This window comes from Pristiophorus japonicus, chromosome 13 (assembly GCF_044704955.1).
Source record: "Pristiophorus japonicus isolate sPriJap1 chromosome 13, sPriJap1.hap1, whole genome shotgun sequence".
Lineage (NCBI taxonomy): Eukaryota > Metazoa > Chordata > Chondrichthyes > Pristiophoridae > Pristiophorus > Pristiophorus japonicus.
Window position 1 is genome coordinate 90056471 of NC_091989.1, and position 21099 is coordinate 90077569.

At 48.2% G+C, this 21099-nt stretch overlaps 1 protein-coding gene across 2 annotated transcripts in view; it reads right to left on the reverse strand.

Annotated features, from left to right (window-relative positions):
• The window catches only part of setd6 (SET domain containing 6, protein lysine methyltransferase), a 43719-nt gene that overhangs the window by 3681 nt on the left and 18939 nt on the right, over positions 1-21099 (reverse strand). The window contains exons 1-3 of one of the 2 annotated variants that reach the window (XM_070897744.1): positions 13061-13151; positions 11387-11491; positions 9197-9341 (exon numbers count right to left, since the gene is read on the reverse strand). In XM_070897744.1, the coding sequence (XP_070753845.1) occupies positions 9197-9341; positions 11387-11491; positions 13061-13087 (277 nt within the window). In that variant the 5' untranslated portion in view covers positions 13088-13151. Of the gene's footprint in view, positions 1-9196; positions 9342-11386; positions 11492-13060; positions 13152-21099 lie in introns of those variants that run through there. The other variant, XM_070897745.1, reaches the window with a different exon arrangement.

Here is a 21099-nt window from a genome sequence, read left to right on the forward strand (position 1 = left end):
CTCTCCATACTCAGTCAGCAGCGCTCTCTCCTCTAATTTAGAAGGTTGTGGGTTCAAGACCCACTCCAGAGACTTGAGCACAGAGTCCAGGCTGACACTCCAGTGCAGTGCTGAGGGAGTGCTGCACTGTCGGAGGTGCCGTCTTTCAGATGAGACGTTAAACTGAGGTCCCGTCTGCACTCTCAGGTGGACATCAAGATCCCATGGCACTATTCGAGAAGAGATGGGGAGGTCGTAACCAACATCACTAAAACCGATGATCTCATCATTGCTGTTTGCTGAAGTTTTTTTCACAACAAATTCCTTTTCTACAGTTAGTTTTTAACAAGTGCTGCATATCATTCTCTAGTACACCCAGTCTTACTTCGAATATATGTAAAAACAATTATTTAATATCTCCGCAATACCTTCATCCCCCACAACAGAGACTCCTTCTCTCCCTCACCTTGCAATTGTCCTCCCCTCTTCAATTATACATTTCTCTAGGCTTATAAAAGCCCTCACTATTACTTCGTATATTACCTGCTGCCCCTTTTTCACATTCCCTTCCACCCACACACACGCACGCACACACACACGCACGCACGCACACACACACACACGCACGCGCACACACGCGCACACACACGTTCCTGATCACCGTTGTCATCGTTAGCCCTCCCTTTATCATCTGCTTCCCTTTTGTGCTAGTTAGTTTTAATCTCTCTATTTATTATTTATCCAGGGAACTCTATCCCTTTTACCATATAGGAATCGATCCATCCCATATTTAAAGATTTCCCATGACTGATCCATCAACTGCCGAGTTATTTTGAGCCAGAGCCCTTCTTATCTCACTGAGCTTTGCCTTTTTCCCACCAGCACCATTATCTTTGACTCTTCAATATCCTTCTCTAGCCTTACATTGCATCAAACCTTGTTGTGGTCCCCAGTAGTTCTCCAACTCTCATCATTTATTTTTCCCACTCAATATTGGGCCCAAGTTTCCACATGATTTGCGTCTGATTTTTAGGAGCAACTGGTGGAGAACGGACTATCTTAGAAATCACAATTCTCCACATTTCTTTTTCTGCAGTTCTAATCAGGTAGAGCAGTTCTACTTTGGAACAGAATTTTTTCTTCAAAAGGGGGCGTGTCCGGCCACTGACGCCTGATTTCAAAGTTTCCACAGTGAAAACGTACTCCAAACTAACTTCGAATGGAGCAAGTGAAGATTTTTGTAGAACTGAAAAAACCTCTTCTACACATTAAAAAATCAGGCACAGGTTACAAATTAGGCGTCCAGAACGAGGTGGGGGGGGGGGGAAAGGGAAGTCATTAAATTCTACAATCAATCCTTAGTTATACTTATACAAATATTATACAAATAAATCCAACCTGAATAAACATTTATAAGCAAAGAAAAAATTAAATAAACCATCTTCCTACCTGTGTGAAAGTGCTTCAGCCAGCCTCACAAGTTCGTTCGTTCGTTCCCGACGGCGGGGGCGGGGGGGAGGAGGAAGCCGTTCCAGACAGCGGGAGGGAGGGAGTGCGGGCCTGCCCGCCCGAACGCAGCAGGGGGGGGGGGGGGGGGAAGAGATGTTCCAGACGGCGGGAGGGAGGGATTGCGGGCCCAACCGCCCGAACGCAGCGGGGGGGGGGGGGGGAAGGAGACAGTGAGAAGGCTGCAGGAAGCCTCAGTGCTGATGGCAATGTGCTTTTATTAAAAAAAAAATTTCAAAAATTAAACAGCTACAAAGAACTACAAAAATGGCCGAGTGCCAATGTTTCGCCGAGTGCAGGGTTGCCGGCAGGAAAAAAACTAATTTAAATAGTACCCGCCCCCTCCCACTTACAAAATCGGCGTGAGTGTAGGCTCCGCCCCCCTGGGCGCCACACCAAACAGACAAGGAGCTGCAGGGCTCTCCAGAATCGCGAGTTTTTTTTCCAGCGCCGTTTTAGGCGCGAAAAACGGGCGCCCAGCTCGGAGGGGCACCCGTTTTTTTATCGTGTGGAAACTTGGGCCCATAATCCCAGAACTAAATCAAGCAATGCTTCTTTCCCCGTTGGACTAGAAACATTCTAATCTCACAAGCAGTCATAAGAACATAAGAAATAGGAACAGGAGTAGGCCATTTGACCCCCCCCGAGCCAGCTCCGCCATTTAATAAGATCATGGCTGATCTGATCATGGACTCATCTCCACTTCCCTGCCCGCTCCCCATAACCCTTTATTCCCTTATCACTCAAAAATCTGTCTATCTCCGCCTTAAATATATTCAATGACCCAAACTCCACAGCTCTCTGGGGCAGAGAATTCCACAGAATTACAACCCTCTGGGAGAAAAAATTCCTCCTCATCTCAGTTTTAAATGGGAGGCCCCTTATTCTGAGACTATGCCCTCTAGTTTTAGTTTCCCCTGAGTGGAAATATCCTCACTATATCCAACTTGTCGAGCCCCCTCATTATCTTATATGTTTCAATAAGATTACCTCTCATTCTTCTGAACTCCAATGAGTATAGGTCCAATCTACTCAACCTATCTTCATAAGTCAACCCCCTCATCTCTGGAATCAACCTAGTGAACCTTCTCTGTATGCAGTACTCTAGGTGTGGCCTCTCCAATACCCTGTACAGTTGTAGCAGGACTTCTCTGCTTTTATACTCTATCCCCCTTGCAATAAAGGCCAACATTCCATTTGCCTTCCTGATTACTTGCTGTACCTGCATACAAACTTTGTGTGTTTCATGCACAAGGACCCCCAGGTCCCTCTGTCCTGCAGCACTTTGCAATTTTTCTCCATTTAAATTAAAATTTGCTTTTCTATTTTTTCTGCCAAAGTGGATAACCTCACATTTTCCCACATTGTACATCTGCCAAATTTTTGCCCACTCACTTATCCTGTCTATATCCCTTTGCAGAGTTTTTGTGTCCTCCTCACAATTTGCTTTCCCACCCATCTTTGTATAATCAGCAAACTTAGCTACATTACACTCGGTCCTTTCATCCAAGTCGTTAATATAGATTGTAAATAGTTGAGGCCCCAGCACCAATCCCTGTACACCCCACTAGTTACCGGAAAATGACCCGTTTATGCCAACTCTCTGGCTAACTAACAGAAAACAATCAGAACATAAGAAATAGGAACAGGAGTAGGTCATACGACCCCTCGTGCCTGCTCCGCCATTTAATACGATCATGGCTGATCCAATCATAGACTCAGGTCCACTTCCCTGCCCGCTCTCCATAACCCCTATTACGGTTAAGAAACTGTCTATCTCTGTCTTAATGTCCCAGCTTCCAAGCTCTCTGAGGCAGCGAATTCCACAGATTTACAATCCTCAGAAGAAATTCCTCCTCATCTCAGTTTTAAATGGGCGGCCCCTTATTCTAAAATTATGCCCCTTAATATATTACCTCCAATCCCGTGAACTTTTATCTAGTGCAGTAACCTTTTATGTGGCACCTTGTCGAATGTATACAGTCCTGAATACATTTTAAAAAGCATTTGCCACTTTGGCCACATACATTTTCTTCCAGTCGCTCTTGGAAGTTAAAATCCCCCAACATTATGTTAGTGGGAAATGGTGCAATGAACTTATTCAGTGAGGAGCTGAGCCACAGAGCCACAAAGATCGAGAAAGATCCTGGTTTGATCCCCTGTCCGTCCTGAGTTAGCTGATGTGCTGTTAAGGAGCTACAGTTGGTTCTGTGGCTCTGGGTTTGGAAGGGTAAGCACCAGCCAGGGTTCCCTACTCCTAATGCTATCCAACCTTTACCGGAGCACGTGTGCACCTTGGGCTCGGCTGTGATACACCACATTTCTGAATAGCCAACCGTCTAGGCTCACTTGCAAAGAATGGCAGCACGACGCGGTACTGGGGGGCAATCAGTATCTGCGTAACCTTTCCCAGTGTGAGTCAGTGCCTGCAGGTCATTATAACTGGAAACTCGGGAGGGTGGGGCACATAGATGGTACCTGGTGGGAATTAGCAACCAGGACCTAACCTAACACAGCATGCAGCCTCAAGCTCAGTAACTTGCATCAGGTCGATGGGTGGATTGTGTGTGCAGCTCAATTCCCTGGCCCGCTAGATAGATGAGCGATGCCAATGGACTAGAGCACTGCAAATGCTTTGCTCCTGTTCAAAAAAGGAGGCGAATAAACCCAGCAATTACAGGCCAATCATCCAAACATCGGTGGTGGGGCAACTTTAGCGACGATAATTAGAGACAAAATTAATATTCACCCGGAATCATATGGGTTAATAAATGACAGCCAGCAGAGATTTGTTAAAGGAATTACCATCCTCGACTAACTTGATTGAGTTCTTTGATGAAGTAACGGACAGGGTGGATGAGGCTAATGCAGTTGATGTGTATATGGACTTTCAAAAGGCGTTTGATAATGTACCAAATAATAGACTTGTTAGCAAATTTAAAGCCCATGGGATTAAATGGGCAGTGGTTGCGTGGAACTGAAATTGGCAAAGAGATAGAAAGCAGAGAGTAATGGTGAACAGTTGTTTTTCAAACTGGAGGGAGGTATACAGTGGTGTTCCCAGGGCTCAGCATTAGGACCACTGCTCTTTTTGATGTATATTAATCACCTGGACTTGGGTATACAGGGAATTATTTCAAAGTGTGCAGATGACACAAAACTCAGAAATGTAGTAAACAATGAGGATAGTAACAGACTTCAAGAGGACATAGACAGACTGGTGACATGGGCAGTCACATAGCAGATGCAATTTAATGAAGAGTGTGAAGAACTTGTTCAATTACTTGTACTTGTTCAATTGGTCCGCCATTTCTTTGTTCCCCGTTATGACTTCCCCTGATTCTGACTGCAGGGGACCTACGTTTGTCTTTACTAACCTTTTTCTCTTTGCAATCCGTCTTAATGTTCCATGCAAGCTTCTTCTCGTACTCCATTTTCCCTGCCCTAATCAAACCCTTTGTCCTCCTCTGCTGAGTTCTAAATTTCTCCCAGTCCCTGGGTTCGCTGCTATTTCTGGCCAATTGGTATGCCACTTCCTTGGCTTTAATACTATCCCTGATTTCCCTAGATAGCCACGGTTGAGCCACCTTCCCTTTTTTATTTTTACGCCAGACAGGAATGTACAATTGTTGTAGTTCATCCATGCGGTCTCTAAATGTCTGCCATTGCCCATCCACTGTCAACCCCTTAAGTATCATTCGCCAATCTATCCTAGCCAATTCACGCCTCATACCTTCAAAGTTAGCCTTTAAGTTTTGGACCATGGTCTCTGAATTAACTGTTTCATGCTCCGCCTAATGCAGAATTCCACCATATTATGGTCACTCTTCCCCAAGGGGCCTCGCACAACGAGATTGCTAATTAATCCTCTCTCATTACACAACACCCAGTCTAAGATGGCCTCCCCCCCTAGTTGGTTCCTCGACATATTGGTCTAGAAAACCATCCCTTATACACTCCAGGAAATCCTCCTCCACCGTATTGCTTCCAGTTTGGTTAGCCCAATCTATGTGCATATTAAAGTCACCCATTATAACTGCTGCACCCTTATTGCATGCACCCCTAATTTCCTGTTTGATGCCCTCCCCAACATCACTACTACTGTTTGAAGGTCTGTACACAACTCCCACTAACGTTTTTTGCCCTTTGGTGTTCTGCAGCTCTACCCATATAGATTCCACATCATCCAAGCTAATGTCCTTCCTAACTATTGCATCAATCTCCTCCTTAACCAGCAATGCTACCCCACCTCCTTTTCCTTTTATTCTATCCTTCCTGAATGTTGAATACCCCTGGATGTTGAGTTCCCAGCCCTGATCATCCTGGAGCCACGTCTCCGTAATCCCAATCACATCATATTTGTTAACATCTATTTACACAGTTAATTCATCCACCTTATTACGGATACTCCTTGCATTAAGACACAAAGCCTTCAGGCTTGTTTTAACACCCGTTGTCCTTTTAGAATTTTGCTGTACAGTGGCCCTTTTTGTTCTTTGCCTTGCGTTTCTCTGCCCTCCACTTTTCCTCATCTCCTTTCTGTCTTTTGCTTTTGTCTCCTTTTTGGTTCCCATCCCCCTGCCATATTAGTTTAACTCCTCCCCAACAGCACGAGCAAACACTCCCCCTAGGACATTGGTTCCGGACCTGCCCAGGTGCAGACCGTTCGGTTTGTACTGGTCCCATCTCCCGCAGAACCGGTTCCAATGCCCCAGGAATTTGAATCCCTCCCTGCTGCAACACTGTTCAAGCCACGTATTCATCTGCGCTATCCTGCAGATGGCGGACCAATTGAACAAGTACTTTGGTTCAATATTCACTAAGGAGGACACAAACAACCTTCCGGATATAAAAGGGGTCAGAGGGTCTAGTAAGAAGGAGGATCTGAGGGAAATCCTTATTAGTCGGGAAATTGTGTTGGGGAAATTGATGGGATTGAAGGCCGATAAATCCCCAGGGCCTGATGGACTGCATCCCAGAGTACTTAAGGAGGTGGCCTTGGAAATAGCGGATGCATTGACAGTCATTTTCCAACATTCCATAGACTCCGGATCAGTTCCTATCGAGTGGAGGGTAGCCAATGTAACCCCACTTTTTAAAAAAGGAGGAAGAGAGAAAACAGGGAATTATAGACCGGTCAGCCTGACATCAGTAGTGGGTAAAATGATGGAATCAATTATTAAGGATGTCATAGCAGTGCATTTGGAAAGAGGTGACATGATAGGGCCAAGTCAGCATGGATTTGTGAAAGGGAAATCATGCTTGACAAATCTTCTGGAATTTTTTGAGGATGTTTCCAGTAGAGTGGACAAGGGAGAACCAGTTGATGTGGTATATTTGGACTTTCAGAAGGCTTTCGACAAGGTCCCACACAAGAGATTAATGTGCAAAGTTAAAGCACATGGGATTGGGGGTAGTGTGCCGACATGGATTGAGAACTGGTTGTCAGACAGGAAGCAAAGAGTAGGAGTAAATGGGGACTTTTCAGAATGGCAGGCAGCGACTGACTAGTGGGGTACCGCAAGGTTCTGTGTTGGGGCCCCAGCTGTTTACACTGTACATTAATGATTTAGACGAGGGAATTAAATGTAGTATCTCCAAATTTGCGGATGATACTAAGTTGGGTGGCAGTGTGAGCTGCGAAGAGGATGCTATGAGGCTGCAGAGCGACTTGGATAGGTTAGGTGAGTGGGCAAATGCATGGCAGATGAAGTATAATGTGGATAAATGTGAGGTTATCCACTTTGGTGGTAAAAACAGAGAGACAGACTATTATCTGAATGGTGACAGATTAGGAAAAGGGGAGGTGCAATGAGACCTGGGTGTCATGGTACATCAGTCATTGAAGGTTGGCATGCAGGTACAGCAGGCGGTTAAGAAAGCAAATGGCTTGTTGGCCTTCATAACGAGGGGATTTGAGTACAGGGGCAGGGAGGTGCTACAGTTGTACAGGGCCTTGGTGAGGCCACACCTGGAGTATTGTGTACAGTTTTGGTCTCCTAACCTGAGGAAGGACATTCTTGCTATTGAGGGAGTGCAGCGAAGGTTCACCAGACTGATTCCCGTGATGGCGGGACTGACCTATCAAGAAAGACTGGATCAACTGGGCTTGTATTCACTGGAGTTCAGAAGAATGAGAGGGGATCTCATAGAAACGTTTAAAATTCTGACGGGGTTAGACAGGTTAGATGCAGGAAGAATGTTCCCAATGTTGGGGAAGTCCAGAACCAGGGGACACAGTCTAAGGATAAGGGGTAAGCCATTTAGGACCGAGATGAGGAGAAACTTCTTCACCCAGAGAGTGGTGAACCCGTGGAATTCTCTACCACAGAAAGTTGTTGAGGCCAATTCACTAAATATATTCAAAAAGGAGTTAGATGTAGTCCTTACTACTCGGGGGATCAAGGGGTATGGCGAGAAAGCAGGAATGGGGTACCGAAGTTGCATGTTCAGCCATGAACTCATTGAATGGCGGTACAGGCTAGAAGGGCCGAATGGCCGACTCCTGTACCTATTTTCTATGTTTCTAATTGATACATTTTGGTAGGAAGAATGAGAGGCAATATAAACTAAATGGTACAATATTAAAGGGGTTGCAGGAACAGAGAGACCTGTGGGTGCATTACATAAATCTTTGAACGTGGCAGGATAAGTTAAAAAGGCCATTAAAAAAGCATAGAGGCTCCTTGGCTTTATAAACAGAGCACAAACGTAAATAAGTTATGCTAAACCTTTCATCATCATAGGCGGTCCCTCAAACGAGGATGACTTGCTTCCACATGAGTTCACAGATGTTTCAATGAAGGACCCGATGTTCCAGTCCTGAACTCCAATTGAGGGGTGGAAGATGCCTCTGTGTGGATTTTTTTAAAACTGGGGTGACCGTTGCACATCAGCCACCACATGGGCTCGACAGAGCTAGGCCTTTATTCAGTGGCAAGGGTCAACCAGGATGGCTGGAGACCTGCTCTGTTGAACCTTTATAAAATCACTGGTTAAGCCCCAGCTGGACACTGCACTTTAGGAAGGATGTCAAGACCTTGGAGAGGGTGCAGAGGAGATTTATTAGAATGGTACCGGGGATAAGGGACATCAGTTACGTGATGAGACTAGAGAAGGTTAAGAGGAGATTTGATAGAGATGTTCAAAATCATTAAGCGTTTTGACAAGAGTAAATAAGGAGAAACTGTTTTCAGTAGCAGTTGGGTCAGTAACCATGCAGTGAGCTATTTTGATCTGGAATGCAGTGTCTGATGGTGGCAGAAGCAGATTCAATAGTAACTTTCTAAAGGGACGTGGATAATTACTTGAAGGGCAGGAAATTGCAGGACTATAGGGAAAGGGCAGGGGACTGGGACTAATTGGATAGCTCTTTTAAAGAGCCGGCACAGGCACGATGGGCTAAATGGCCTCTTTCTGTGCCATATCACTATTTAATTCTATGAAATGTATTCTCTCTTCCTTACCCGAGATCACTGTCTCAGTTTCACCAGCACCCAGATGGCCCTATCTGAGCCGATACAGGAAGCCTCAAGAGCAGGGACCCTGGCTGACTTCCTCCTGCCTAACCCAAGGCATTGAGGCCAATTGCAGATCAGCCAATTCATCAGAGACAGAGCACTGAACCTGGGATCTTTCAGCCCCCGTAGGGCTCAGTATCACACCGGGCAGTAAGTTTCCAGATCACCAGCACCATTTCTGGCCGACGTACCTTTCTTCAGTAGGTCGCGGATTGTCGTAGTGTGTTGGCTGAGCAGTGCTGACCTGGGAACGGAGAACAGCAGCTCTCCCTCTTCAATCTCATCCTTTGCCACCAGGCCATAATCTGCCACTGTGCCCTCTTTGCTCACATAAACCTGGTTGGGAATCAGGAAATACAAAGATTATATTGTGCAAACCACGCAGTAAATGCACTGCAAATACTAGTTTTTAAATAAAAAAAAAAAGGGGGGGGGGGTGGTGAGGGAGAACATCAAGGGATCACGGTGAGGATTAAAACAAGGGTTGGTAACCAGAGGTCATAGATTTAAAATAATTGACAAAAGAACTAGAGGGGGAATGTTGAGAATTTTTTTCCACACAGGGTTACGATGATCTGGAACGCACAACCTGAAAGGAAACTTCAATCAGATACCATTGGATCTTTCACAAGGAAATTGGACATGGTCTTGAAGTGGACTAAATTGCAGGGTTATGGGGAAATGCTGGCGGTGTGGGGGTAAATTGGACAGCTCTTTCAAAGAGCTGGCACAGGCACGATGAGCCGAATGGCCTCCTTCTGTGCTGTAAGACTATGATTCTGAGAGATACAGGAGGGGGCAGTATTAAGGCAAGTACGGTAAAATAGTAGCACGTGCCGATTATAGGGTTAACGAGGTAAGGGTAGGAGTGGGGGCTTTGAGTGTTGAGAGTAGAATGCTGGGAGTATAACGTTGAAAGTGAGGGCCCCGGGGGTGACCTGGGCGCTCGAGCAGGTGAAGTGTTTGGAGATGAATAAACAGAGTGAGCCGCAATGCTCAGTGGGAGTGGGACCGGGGAAGCTGGCTGCTGCCGTCACTACATACTAACTTTACCTACTTCGGGGTGTGCTTACGTACTAACCTCACGTTAACCTCATGTACTGAACTGTAAATAGTCTTGCTGGCATGTCCAAGGTCAGAGGGCTTCGTTCACGAACCCACAATGAGTTTGTTACTGGTGAGTGTAAAGGTGCCTATCTCAGAAATACTGCTTATGTTTGGTTTATATTCATTTGTTGAATAAAAAAATATTGATCAGACACTTGCAGCTCAGTAAGTGTTTAGCCATTAATTATATTTCAATTACAACTTTTGAATGGTTAAAAAGTTATTTTAATGGAGTTATTGGTGTGGAACTGTCATGGCTGGTTTTAATGTTTGTTGGGGAGTGTGATTCCCAAATCAGATTGTTCTGTGTTAACCACATAGTTAGCAAGTGCCGAGCAGACTCTACATTCACACAGATACACAAAATGCAATTCATAGCTTTCCCTGTCCAAGGCACAGCGCTGCCCTACATAACACAGTTAGACAATAACAAGCACAGCCTACTCCTTGCTTCAGATCAAAGCTGCTTCAGAAACAGCTAATAAGGCATAACCCAACAAATTCAACAAGCATCCATTCCCCTGATCACACGATTCCCCATTGGGTGGACAGCGCCCCGGCCTGGGTGACCAGCAATGCAGTAAGATTCCCCAGTGCCCTACAGTCTTATCCCCATTCCTGGGGGCAAGATACTCACAGGAATTGCTGGACGGAAAATGACCAGCGTCCATCTAGTTCTCCTTCGACCATCCCATGATCCAATGATAATGCAGTTGTTGACCAATCACAGCAATCAATCTCTCTCTCAATGAGTCTACAACAGACCCAGACACGAGGTGGAGAAAACCCCAGTGGTGGCGAGCTTTGAGGTCCAAAGTCACCCGTTCCTCCCAATCCCGCTGCTCGCCACACATCCCGTCTCCAATTACTCATATCGTGTATCCCAAAATGTTATTTTCTGACACAAATCTCTCTCATTTGCATTTGAGTGAATCAATACTAACTGCTTCCGGCATCTCCGAACTGCTCCACCGTCTCCCTCGTCCACTCAAGCCCCAACAGCACTGGCAGTCAGTTGGCTGCAGACGGCTACCCTCCCTAGGACCCGCTGAATGTAATTAAACATTTATGTGCACTGAGAAAAGCAGTCAAGCCTCATCCACATCCAACAAGCAAGTATCCTCCCCCTCGAGATGCTTTGAGGATCAGGGAGCAACTGAGAATTCCCTGACAGCTAGTGGAATGGAACAAGCTTCTTAATCTCTACCCGGCTCATTTACACTCTGTTGGGCTAATTAAAAAGGGACAGAGATGCCAATTCTCTCCCCCCTCACCTTTGGGCTTAGCTCCAGCCCCGATTGTCTGCACCAATCCAGAAATTGGGCCAGTGCTTCCTCGATCTTCTGTTCTGGATTTTTGGGTGTCTCTGCAGACTCCACCTGTGGTGTGGGAGAAACAGCAAGAAGATCAGACAGTGGGCACAGAATGACGGTCCCAGCTCAGCTCCCCATGAGCTCAGTGGCACTGCCCATAGTGACACAATAGGAAAAGGCCCCAGCCTCAATCCCTGGGATGCGAGAGGAGTGGGGCAAGGGTGCTACAATTAGCCTCAGTATTCCTGGGTGGGGAAAACCAGCCAGGATCAACCCTCTTCCTGATCACACCATACAGTGATTACTACATTGGGGTGATGACGGGATTTAGCTCAGCAGTGAAGCTCCAGATATCCAGTTAAAGAACAGCAACATCGCTTCTGACGACACACGTCCCACCTGCCACACCACCCTCCTCCCATTTCATGTTTTCTCACCCTCTCAGGAACCTGATGAATTCCTGGAGACTGTAATTCTCATTCACGCCAAACACGACTGCAGCCTGCAGTCTGATCTCAATCCCGGGAATGTTTGACATTCGCCTGCGCTTGAAAGCACAATAAACGCAGGCCCACCACACTTCACTAGTAGGCAGCACCCTCGCCTCGGAGTCAGAAGGTTGTGGGTTCAAGTCCTACTCCAGAGACTTGAGCACAAAAGTCAAGGCTGACAGTCCAGTGCAGTGCTGAGGGAGTGCTGCACTGTCAGAGGTGGCGTCTTTCGGATGAGATGTTAAACCGAGGCCCCGTCTGCTCTCTCAGACCCTAAAAGATCCCATGGCATTATCCCCAGTGTCCTGGCCAATATTTATCCCCCAATCAACATAACAAAAACAGATTATCTGGTCATTATCACATTGCTGTTTGTGGGAGCTTGCTGTGAGCAAATAGGCTGACGCGTTTCCCACATTGCAACAGTGACTTGACTCCAAAAGTACTTCATTGGCTGTAAAGCGCTTTGAGGCACTATATAAATGCTTGCTTTTCTTTTCTATCTTTTACACCTCCTGCTCGTTATTTTGGATGGCACAATGTCCTACGGGTCTTTTGCTCAACTCTGCTCCCACTCAAACTGGGATTGAATGCAGCTCCGACTGCTAGGCTGAAAGTCTTCACTTGTCCCCTTCTGCTGCTCCCAACATCCCCATTTCACTTTTCCACCTGCTCCTCCACCCGGACCACACACTTTCCCCCCTTTTTCTTTGCACCTTCGAGCTGTTTTCCTTCTCCCAGGTCTCAGACTCTCTCTACTCCTCACCCACACAACCCCTCCTCACTTTAACTGCCCTTCTCCCTGCCCACTGATCCCCGCCCCCTGATCCTCTACCCCTCGCACTCTGATCCCCCCTCCCCACTGCCCCTGATCCTCTCCCCCCAGCCCCCTCCTACACCACCGTCCCCTCCCATTGCCCCCTGATCCTCCCCTTCCCCCAACCCTCTACCACCCCCGATCCTCGCCCCTTTCCCCTTCAGTCCCCCTTCGTCAACCTCTGGGAGCCGAGCCGAGCCCGGCCCACCCCGCGGTCTGACCCGAACCCCAAGTACTGCAAACCCCGGGAGGCAGGACCGGCTGTCGGTTCGGGGCCGGGCTGTGTGTTGTCCCTGCCCGAGGGGTCCCGGGGTCCCGGCTGCCCACCTTGGGACGCTTAGCCCTGGAAGCCATCCTCCTGCCGCCGTTTCGCCGCCGTTTAACCGCCGCTGCCGGCTCGCGCCGCCCAGAGCATCACTTCCGGTTCACACAACAGGAAACGGACCCGCCCCTTAAAGGGGCAACACACCCAAAAGTACAGAGCATGCACCCCATGGCCGACTAGTCACATACAGCAGGCGGTGAGAGTATCCCTCCCAGGACAGACACATTGAATAATCCCTGCCCTCCCCATTACAGACACTCCTTTTTGTTCTTTGCCCCCCTCTTTTCCCTGGCTTAAAAATTGTTCACCTCCAACGTCTTGTTCTAACTCTCTCCACAGGTGCTCCCTGAGAATGTTTTCAGCATTTTTTTTAATGTTTAACCAGGGTGTGAATCCCCAGACAGTGCAGAGATGCAACAACTGGCCTCAGCTCCCTTGGGCTAATGATCCAGAGTTTCTGCTCCTGTTCACTTCCCAGGGACATCTGTTGGGAAGTGCATCTGAGAGACAGTCAGACAGCGCCACGAGTATATAAATATGGTGTCCATCCAGCCTGTCAATCCTTGCCACTGGACCAAGACCTAGCTCTGTCAAGCCCATGTGGTGGCTGGTGTGCAACGGCCACCACACGTTAAAAAAAATCCACACACCGGCATCTTCCACCCTTCATGATGTAGTTCGGGACCTGGAATATTAGGTCCTTCATTGAAACACCTGTGAACTCATGGCTTTTTTGGCATGGAATCAAATCATCCTCGTTTTGAGGGACTGCCTATGATGATGATAAAGTGTGTGTCTGTATTTGTAAGTGTGTGTTTCTGTATTTGTAAGTGTGTGTGTATATTTGTAAGTGTGTGTGTGTATATTTATGAGTGTGTGTGTGTCTGTGTCATCGTGTACCTGTGTGTCAGTGTGTCAAAGGTTAGCTGCTAAGCCCTGCAGTACCAGTGATGTCATAAGGCTGTGACATTTACATAAGTATTGTGATGTCATGCGATGTAACCTAGCAGCAGTGATACATGTATTATTAGTGTTGCCATGCCAATCAGTCAGTGACCAATTTCATATTATAATAAGATAAGAATTAGGAACAGGAGTAGGCCATCTAGCCCCTCGAGCCTGCTCCGCCATTAAATAAGATCATGGCTGATCTGGTCGTGGACTCAGCTCCACTTACCCGCCCCCTCCCCGCAACCCCCAATTCCCTTATTGGTTAAAAATCTATCTATCTTTGACTTGAAAACATTCAATGAGCTAGCCTCAACTGCTTCCTTGGCAGAGAATTCCACAGATTCACAACCCTCTGGGAGAAGAAATTCTTTCTCAACTCGGTTTTAAATTGGCTCCTCCGCATTCCGAGGCCGTGCTCCCCAGTTCCAGTCCCCCCCACCAATGGAAAAACCTCTCTGCCACTATCCTGTCCATCCCTTTCATGATTCCAAATGTCTCTATAAGATCACCCCTCATCCCTCTGAACTCCAAGGAGCAAAGACCCAGTCTACTCAATCCATCATCACAAGGTAACCCCTTCATTTCTGGAATCAGCCTAGTGAATCGTCCGTGTACCCCTTCCAAAGCTAGTACATCCCTCCCCAAGCAAGGCGACCAAAACTGCACGCAGTACTCCAGGTGCGGCCCCACCAATACCCCATACAGTTGCAGCAAGACCTCCCCGCTTTTGCACTCCATCCCTCCCGCAATGAAGGCCAACATTCCATTCGCCTTCCTGATTACCTGCTGCACCTGCAAACCAACTTTTTGGGATTCATGCACAAGGACCCCCAGGTCCCTCCGCACCACAGCACGCCGTAATCTCTCCCCACTCAAACAATATTCCCCTTTACTGTTTTTTCCCAAGGTGGATGACCCCACACCTTCCGACATTGTATTCCATCTGCCAAACCCTAGCCCATTCGCTCAACCCATCCAAATCTCCTTGCAGCCTTCCCGAGCCCTCCACACAACCCGCCCTCCCACCAATCTTAGTGTCATCCGCAAATTTTGTTGCACCACACTCCGTCCCCTCCTCTAGGCCATCTATGTATATTGTAAACAGTTGTGGTCCCAGCACTGATCCCTGTGGCACACCACTAACCACTGATTTCCAACCGGAAAAGGACCCATCCACCCTGACTCTCCGCCCCCTGCTTGCCAGCCAACTCTCCACCCATGCCAATACACCTCCTCCGACTCCGCGCACCTCCATCCCATATTCTCCCCATGAATCTGACCGGCACAGGCTCGTGCTCATTGATGAAGCTGGACTGAACCAATCAACTCAACACTTTCTCTTAGAAGGATGGCGATGATACTTCACTGAGGGCAGTGGGGGACCACAGGTGGGTGAGGAGGGGTGAAGGAAGAACTGGACTTACTGCTGGCCAGGACTCAGGACCCGAAGCTCCAGAGCAGGAGCACAGGAACAAGAGGCCATTCAGCTATCGAGCCTGTTCTACCATTCAATTAGATCATGGCTGATCTGTGTCTTAATACCATCCAGCTGCCATTGGTTCCATTCCCTTCTCTAACAAAACCTCTCAATCTCAGCTTTGAAATTCTCAATTGACCCTCAGCCTCAACAGTTTTTTGGGGGGAGAGAGTTGCAGTATTTCACTACCTTTTGTGTAAAGAAGTGCATTTCAATATCACCCCTGAACGGTCCAGCTTTAATTTTAAGGTTATACCTCTTTTTCCTGGACTCTCCCGCCAGAGGAAATAATATCGCCCTTTTTAATCGGGAAAGGCCGATTGACATAGTGAGTTAACAACCTGTATTTTAACTAGGATGGTAGATATGGCTTTAAACTAATGAAGGGGGGTGGGAGGATTCAGGAAAGGGTAAATTCAAACGTAATAGATGAAAGGTTGTTGGGCAGAGTAGTGATCTGGGTAAAGATGAGCAGAGTGGGTCAGGAACGGGCAGATAGAGTAACAAAAATAATAGGGCATCAGTGACTAAAATGACATCAGGGAAAAATAGAGAAAAAGTCAAAGCTAAAGGCACTATATATGAATGCGCGAAGAATTCACAACAAAATAGATGAATTAATAATACAGATTTTAAAAAGCAGGCAGACAAAAAGCAGGAAACTATAGACCAGTTAGCCTAACATCTGTGGTTGGGAAAATATTGGAGGCCATTATTAAAGAAGCAGTAGCAGGACATTTGGAAAAGCAAAATTCGGTCAGGCAGAGTCAGCATGGATTTATGAAAGGGAAGACATGTTTGACAAATTTGCCAGAATTCTTTGAGGATGTAATGAACAGGATGGATAAAGGGGAACCAGTGGATGTGGTGTATTTGGACTTCTAGAAAGCATTTGACAAGGTGCCACATAAAGGTGCATCCGGCTGCAGCACCTGACAGACCATGTTGCGGCACTGGAGCTGTGGGTGGATTTACTCTGGAGCATCCGCAATGCTGAGGATGACGTGAATAGCATGTTTAGTGAGTTGATCACAGCGCAGGTAAAGGGTACACAGCCAGATAGGGGATGGGTGACCAACAGGAAGAGCAGTGGAAAGAAGGTAGTGCAGGGGTCCCCTGCGGTCATTCCCCTGCAAAACAGATACACCGCTTTGGGTACTGTTGAGGGGGATGACTCATCAGGGGAGGGCAGCATCAGCCAAGTTCATGGCACCATGGGTGGCTCTGCTGCACAGGAGGGCAGGAAAAAGAGTGGGAGAGCTATAGTGGTAAGGTATTCTATTGTAAGGGGAATAGATAGATGTTTCTGCGGCCGCAATCGAGTCTCCGGGATGGTATGTTGCCTCCTTGGTGCAAGGGTCAAGGATGTCTCGGAGTGGCTGCAGGACATTTTGAAGGGGGAGGGTGAACAGCCAGTTGTCGTATATTACCAACGATATACGTAAAAAACAGGATGAGGTCCTACAAGACGAATTTAGGGAGCTAGGAGCTAAATTAAAAAGTAGGACCTCAAAGGTAGTAATCTCAGGATTGCTTCCAGTGCCACATGCTAGTCAGAGTAGGAATTGCAGGATAGCTCAGATGAATACGTGGCTTGAGGAGTGGTGCAGGAGGGAGGGATTAAAATTCCTGGGACATTGGAACCGGTTCTGGGGGAGGTGGGACCAGTACAAACTGGATGGTCTGACCTGGGCAGGACCGGAACCAATGTCCTAGGGGGAATGTTTGCTAGTGCTGTTGGGGAGGGGTTAAACTAATATGTCAGGAGGATGGGAACCTACGCAGGGAGACAGAGGGAAGTAGAATGGGGGCAGAAGCAAAAGATAGAAAGAAGAAAAGTAAAAGTGGAGGGCAGAGAAACCCAAGGCAAAAAGCAAAAAGGGCCACATTACAGCAAAATTCTTGCCATGTATGTAACCACAATGTAACACCACTGTATTACTGTATACACTCAACCTAGATGCATACCTTGACCACAAGGGGTGAACTTGTGGGAGACACTCTTTACCTGATCACACAGGTATAAAAAGGGAGGTCCCACGCAGGGTCATCGTCTTTGGAAGCCTGTGAATAGAGTTAAGGTCACTGAGTGACCTTGTCCCCAGAATGTGCCTCGTGTGGTTTCATACTGTAGAGTAAGGATTTTACATTGGCGACGAGAAACGGGAATTCACGACCCACGAGAATGGCCAGCGGCAGCACAGAGGAACGGTACTGTGGTGGGGAAGACTGGGACGATTTTGTCGAGAGGCTTCAGCAAAGCTTCGTTACGAAAGACTGGCTGGGGGATGCAGCGGCCGACAAGCAAAGGGCTCATCTTTTGACCAGCTGCGGACCAAAGACTTACGCGCTCATGAAGGACTTACTAGCACCCGAAAAGCCGACGGACAAAACCTTTGAAGAATTTAGCAAATTGATCGGGGAGCACCTCAAACCGGCGAGTAGCATACATATGGCACGACACAGATTCTACACCCACCGACGTCGTGAAGGACAGAGCACACCGGACTTCGTAGCGAACCTCCGGCGTTTGGCCAGCCTCTAAGTTCACAGACGCCTTCAGGGGGGAGATGCTAAGGGACTTCTTTATCGAGGGCATCGGTCATGCGGTAATTTTCCGCAAATTAATTGAGACCAAGGATTTGACCTTGGAAGCGGCGGCATTGATAGCTCAGACTTTCATGGCGGGGGAGAAAGAGACGAAAATAATATACGCGTGCAATTCTGCCTCTAACGTGGCGATGGATCAGGGAGTCAACATCATCAATGCGACTCAGAGCCCCGCAGGCAGGCAGGGGCAGTCTGACACTCCCCAGGCAGCAATAGATCCCAGAGTAGGACTTCAACAGAGACAATGGCAGGCTGAACGGACATTCACGCCATCACAGTGGACAATGCGGCCCGGGATGGGGCCATTGACACCCACTAATAGGGTACTTAAGAGCAGTTAAAGGGACAGTCAGCGCGGAATGCCTGGCCATAGTCCCTTTGTTCCCAACAATGGAAACTTTAACTCATGCTGGAGGTGTGGGGGACAACACTCAGCTAGATCTTGCAGATTTCAACAGTTTGTCTGCAGGAACTGCAATCTCAGTGGCCACTAGCTCGAATGTGCAGGAAGTCTGCAACCAGACTAATATATGAGGCGGATGGACCAGAAGAGGGTTCTTTGAGGCAGGATGACTTTTGGGGCAAATCGATGGACGCCGAGGTTCAGCGGGTCCATGTGGTGAACATTCACAGTTCATACACCAAAACGGCACCAATGATGATGAGGGTTTTATTAAACGGTATCCCAGTACGCATGGAGCTGGACACTGGGGCCAGCCAGTCACTCATGGGCGTTCAGCAATTTGAGAAGCTATGGCCACTTAAAGCCAGTAGACCCAAATTAGCACGTATTGAGACACAATTACAGACTTACACTAAAGAAATCATTCCGGTGCTAGGCAGTGCAATGTTGGCTGCCACACACAATGGGTTAGTGAATCGGCTGCCGCTCTGGATTGTCCCGGGCGATGGTCCCGCACTGATGGGGAAGAGCTGGTTAACCGAGATGAACTGGAAATGGGGGGGATGTTCACGCAATGTCATCTGTGGAGCGAAGTTCGTGCTCACAAGTCCTACAACAATTCGATTCACTATTCCAACCTGGCGTCGGGACTTTCAAAGGCACTAAAGTAGTGATACACATCACCCCAGAGGCCAGGCCAGTGCACCACAAAACCAGAGCGGTGCCATATGTGATGTGGGAAAGATTGAGAGCGAATTGGACCGGCTGTTGAGAGAGGGCATCATCTCGCCTGTTGAATTCAGCGACTGGGTGAGCTCCATCGTTCCCGTCCTAAAAGCGAATGGCTCTGTCAGGATCTGTGGCGACTACAAGGCCACCATCAATCGGGTGTCCCTACAAGATCAATACCCGCTCCCGAGAGCGGAGGACCTCTTCGCCACGCTGGCAGGCGGCAAGCTGTTCACCAAGTTGGACCTCACTTCAGCCTATATGACCCAGGAACTGGCCGATGAATCTAAACTACTGACCACCATCACCACGCACAACGGACTGTTCGTTTATAACAGGTGCCCGTTTGGCATTCGAACAGCGGCCACGATTTTTCAAAGAAACATGGAAAGCCTGCTTAAATCCATTCCTGGAACGATCGTATTCCAGGACGACATCCTCATCACGGGCCGAGACACCGAGGAACACTCCACAATCTGGAGGAGGTGCTACGCCGACTGGACCGGGTAGGCCTGCGACTCAAGAAGTCTAAATGTGTGTTCTTAGCTCCTGAGGTTGAGTTTCTGGGCAGGAGGGTTGCTGCAGATGGGATTCGGCCCACCGAATCCAAAACAGAGGCGATTCGACAAGCACCCAGGCCCTGCAACACATCGGAGTTGCGTTCATTCCTGGGACTGTTGAACTATTTCGGGAACTTTCTGCCGAACTTGAGCACGTTGTTGGAGCCGCTACACGTGCTCCTGCGATTGGTTTTGGGGGGACTGTCAGGAACGGGCTTTTGATCGGGCGCGAAACCTTCTTTGTTCATACAAGTTGTTGACCCTGTACGGCCCCTGTAAAAAATTGATTCTGACATGTGATGCATCGTCCTGTGGGGTGCGTGTTGCAGCAGGGCAATGCTGAGGGTCAACTACAACCTGTGGCTTATGCCTCCAGGTCGCTCTCTCAAGCAGAACGGGGATATGGGATGGTTGAGAAGGAAGCGCTTGCATGTGTCTATGGTGTAAAAAAAATGCATCAGTATCTCTTTGGTAGGAAGTTTGAATTAGAGACGGACCACAAGCCATTAACATCCCTGATGTCAGACAGCAAGGCTATCAATGCCAACGCATCAGCCCGCATACAGCGATGGGCTCTCACGCTGGCTGCTTATGACTACTCCATCCGGCACCGACCCGTCACTGAACATTGCGCTGACGCACTCAGCAGGCTTCCACTGGCCACCACTGAGGGGGCAGAGGAGCAAAGCACCGAGATGGTCATGGCTGTCGATGCCTTTGACAGCGCAGGCTCCCCCATCACAGCCCGTCAGATCAAAATCTGGACAAACAGAGATCCCCTCCTATCCCTGATTAAGAAATGTGTCCTGACTGGGGATTGGGCGTTCGCACACGGAGCATGCCCTGAGGAGGTCTGACCGTTCCACAGACGGATGGATGAGCTCTCCATCCAAGCCGACTGCCTACTATGGGGCAGCCGGGTAGTTATGCCCCAGAAGGGCAGAGAGGCATTCATCAGGGAACTCCTCGCGAGAACCCAGGCGTTGTGCTGATGAAGGCCATTGCCCGGTCACACGTTTGGTGGCCTGGAATTGATTCAGACCTGTGTTCACAAGTACACGACGTGTGCCCAGCTGGGTAATGCCCCCAGGGAGGCCCCGCTTAGCCTGTGGCCCTGGCCCACCAGGCCATGTTCACGCATTCATGTTGACTACGTGGGCCCGTTCATGGGAAAGATGTTCCTTATTGTGGTAGATGCATACTCGAAATGGATCGAGTGCATCATTCTGAATTCATGCACGTCATCCACCACCGTGGAAAGCCTACATGCGATCTTTGAAACCCATGGCTTGCCGGACATCCTGGTTAGTG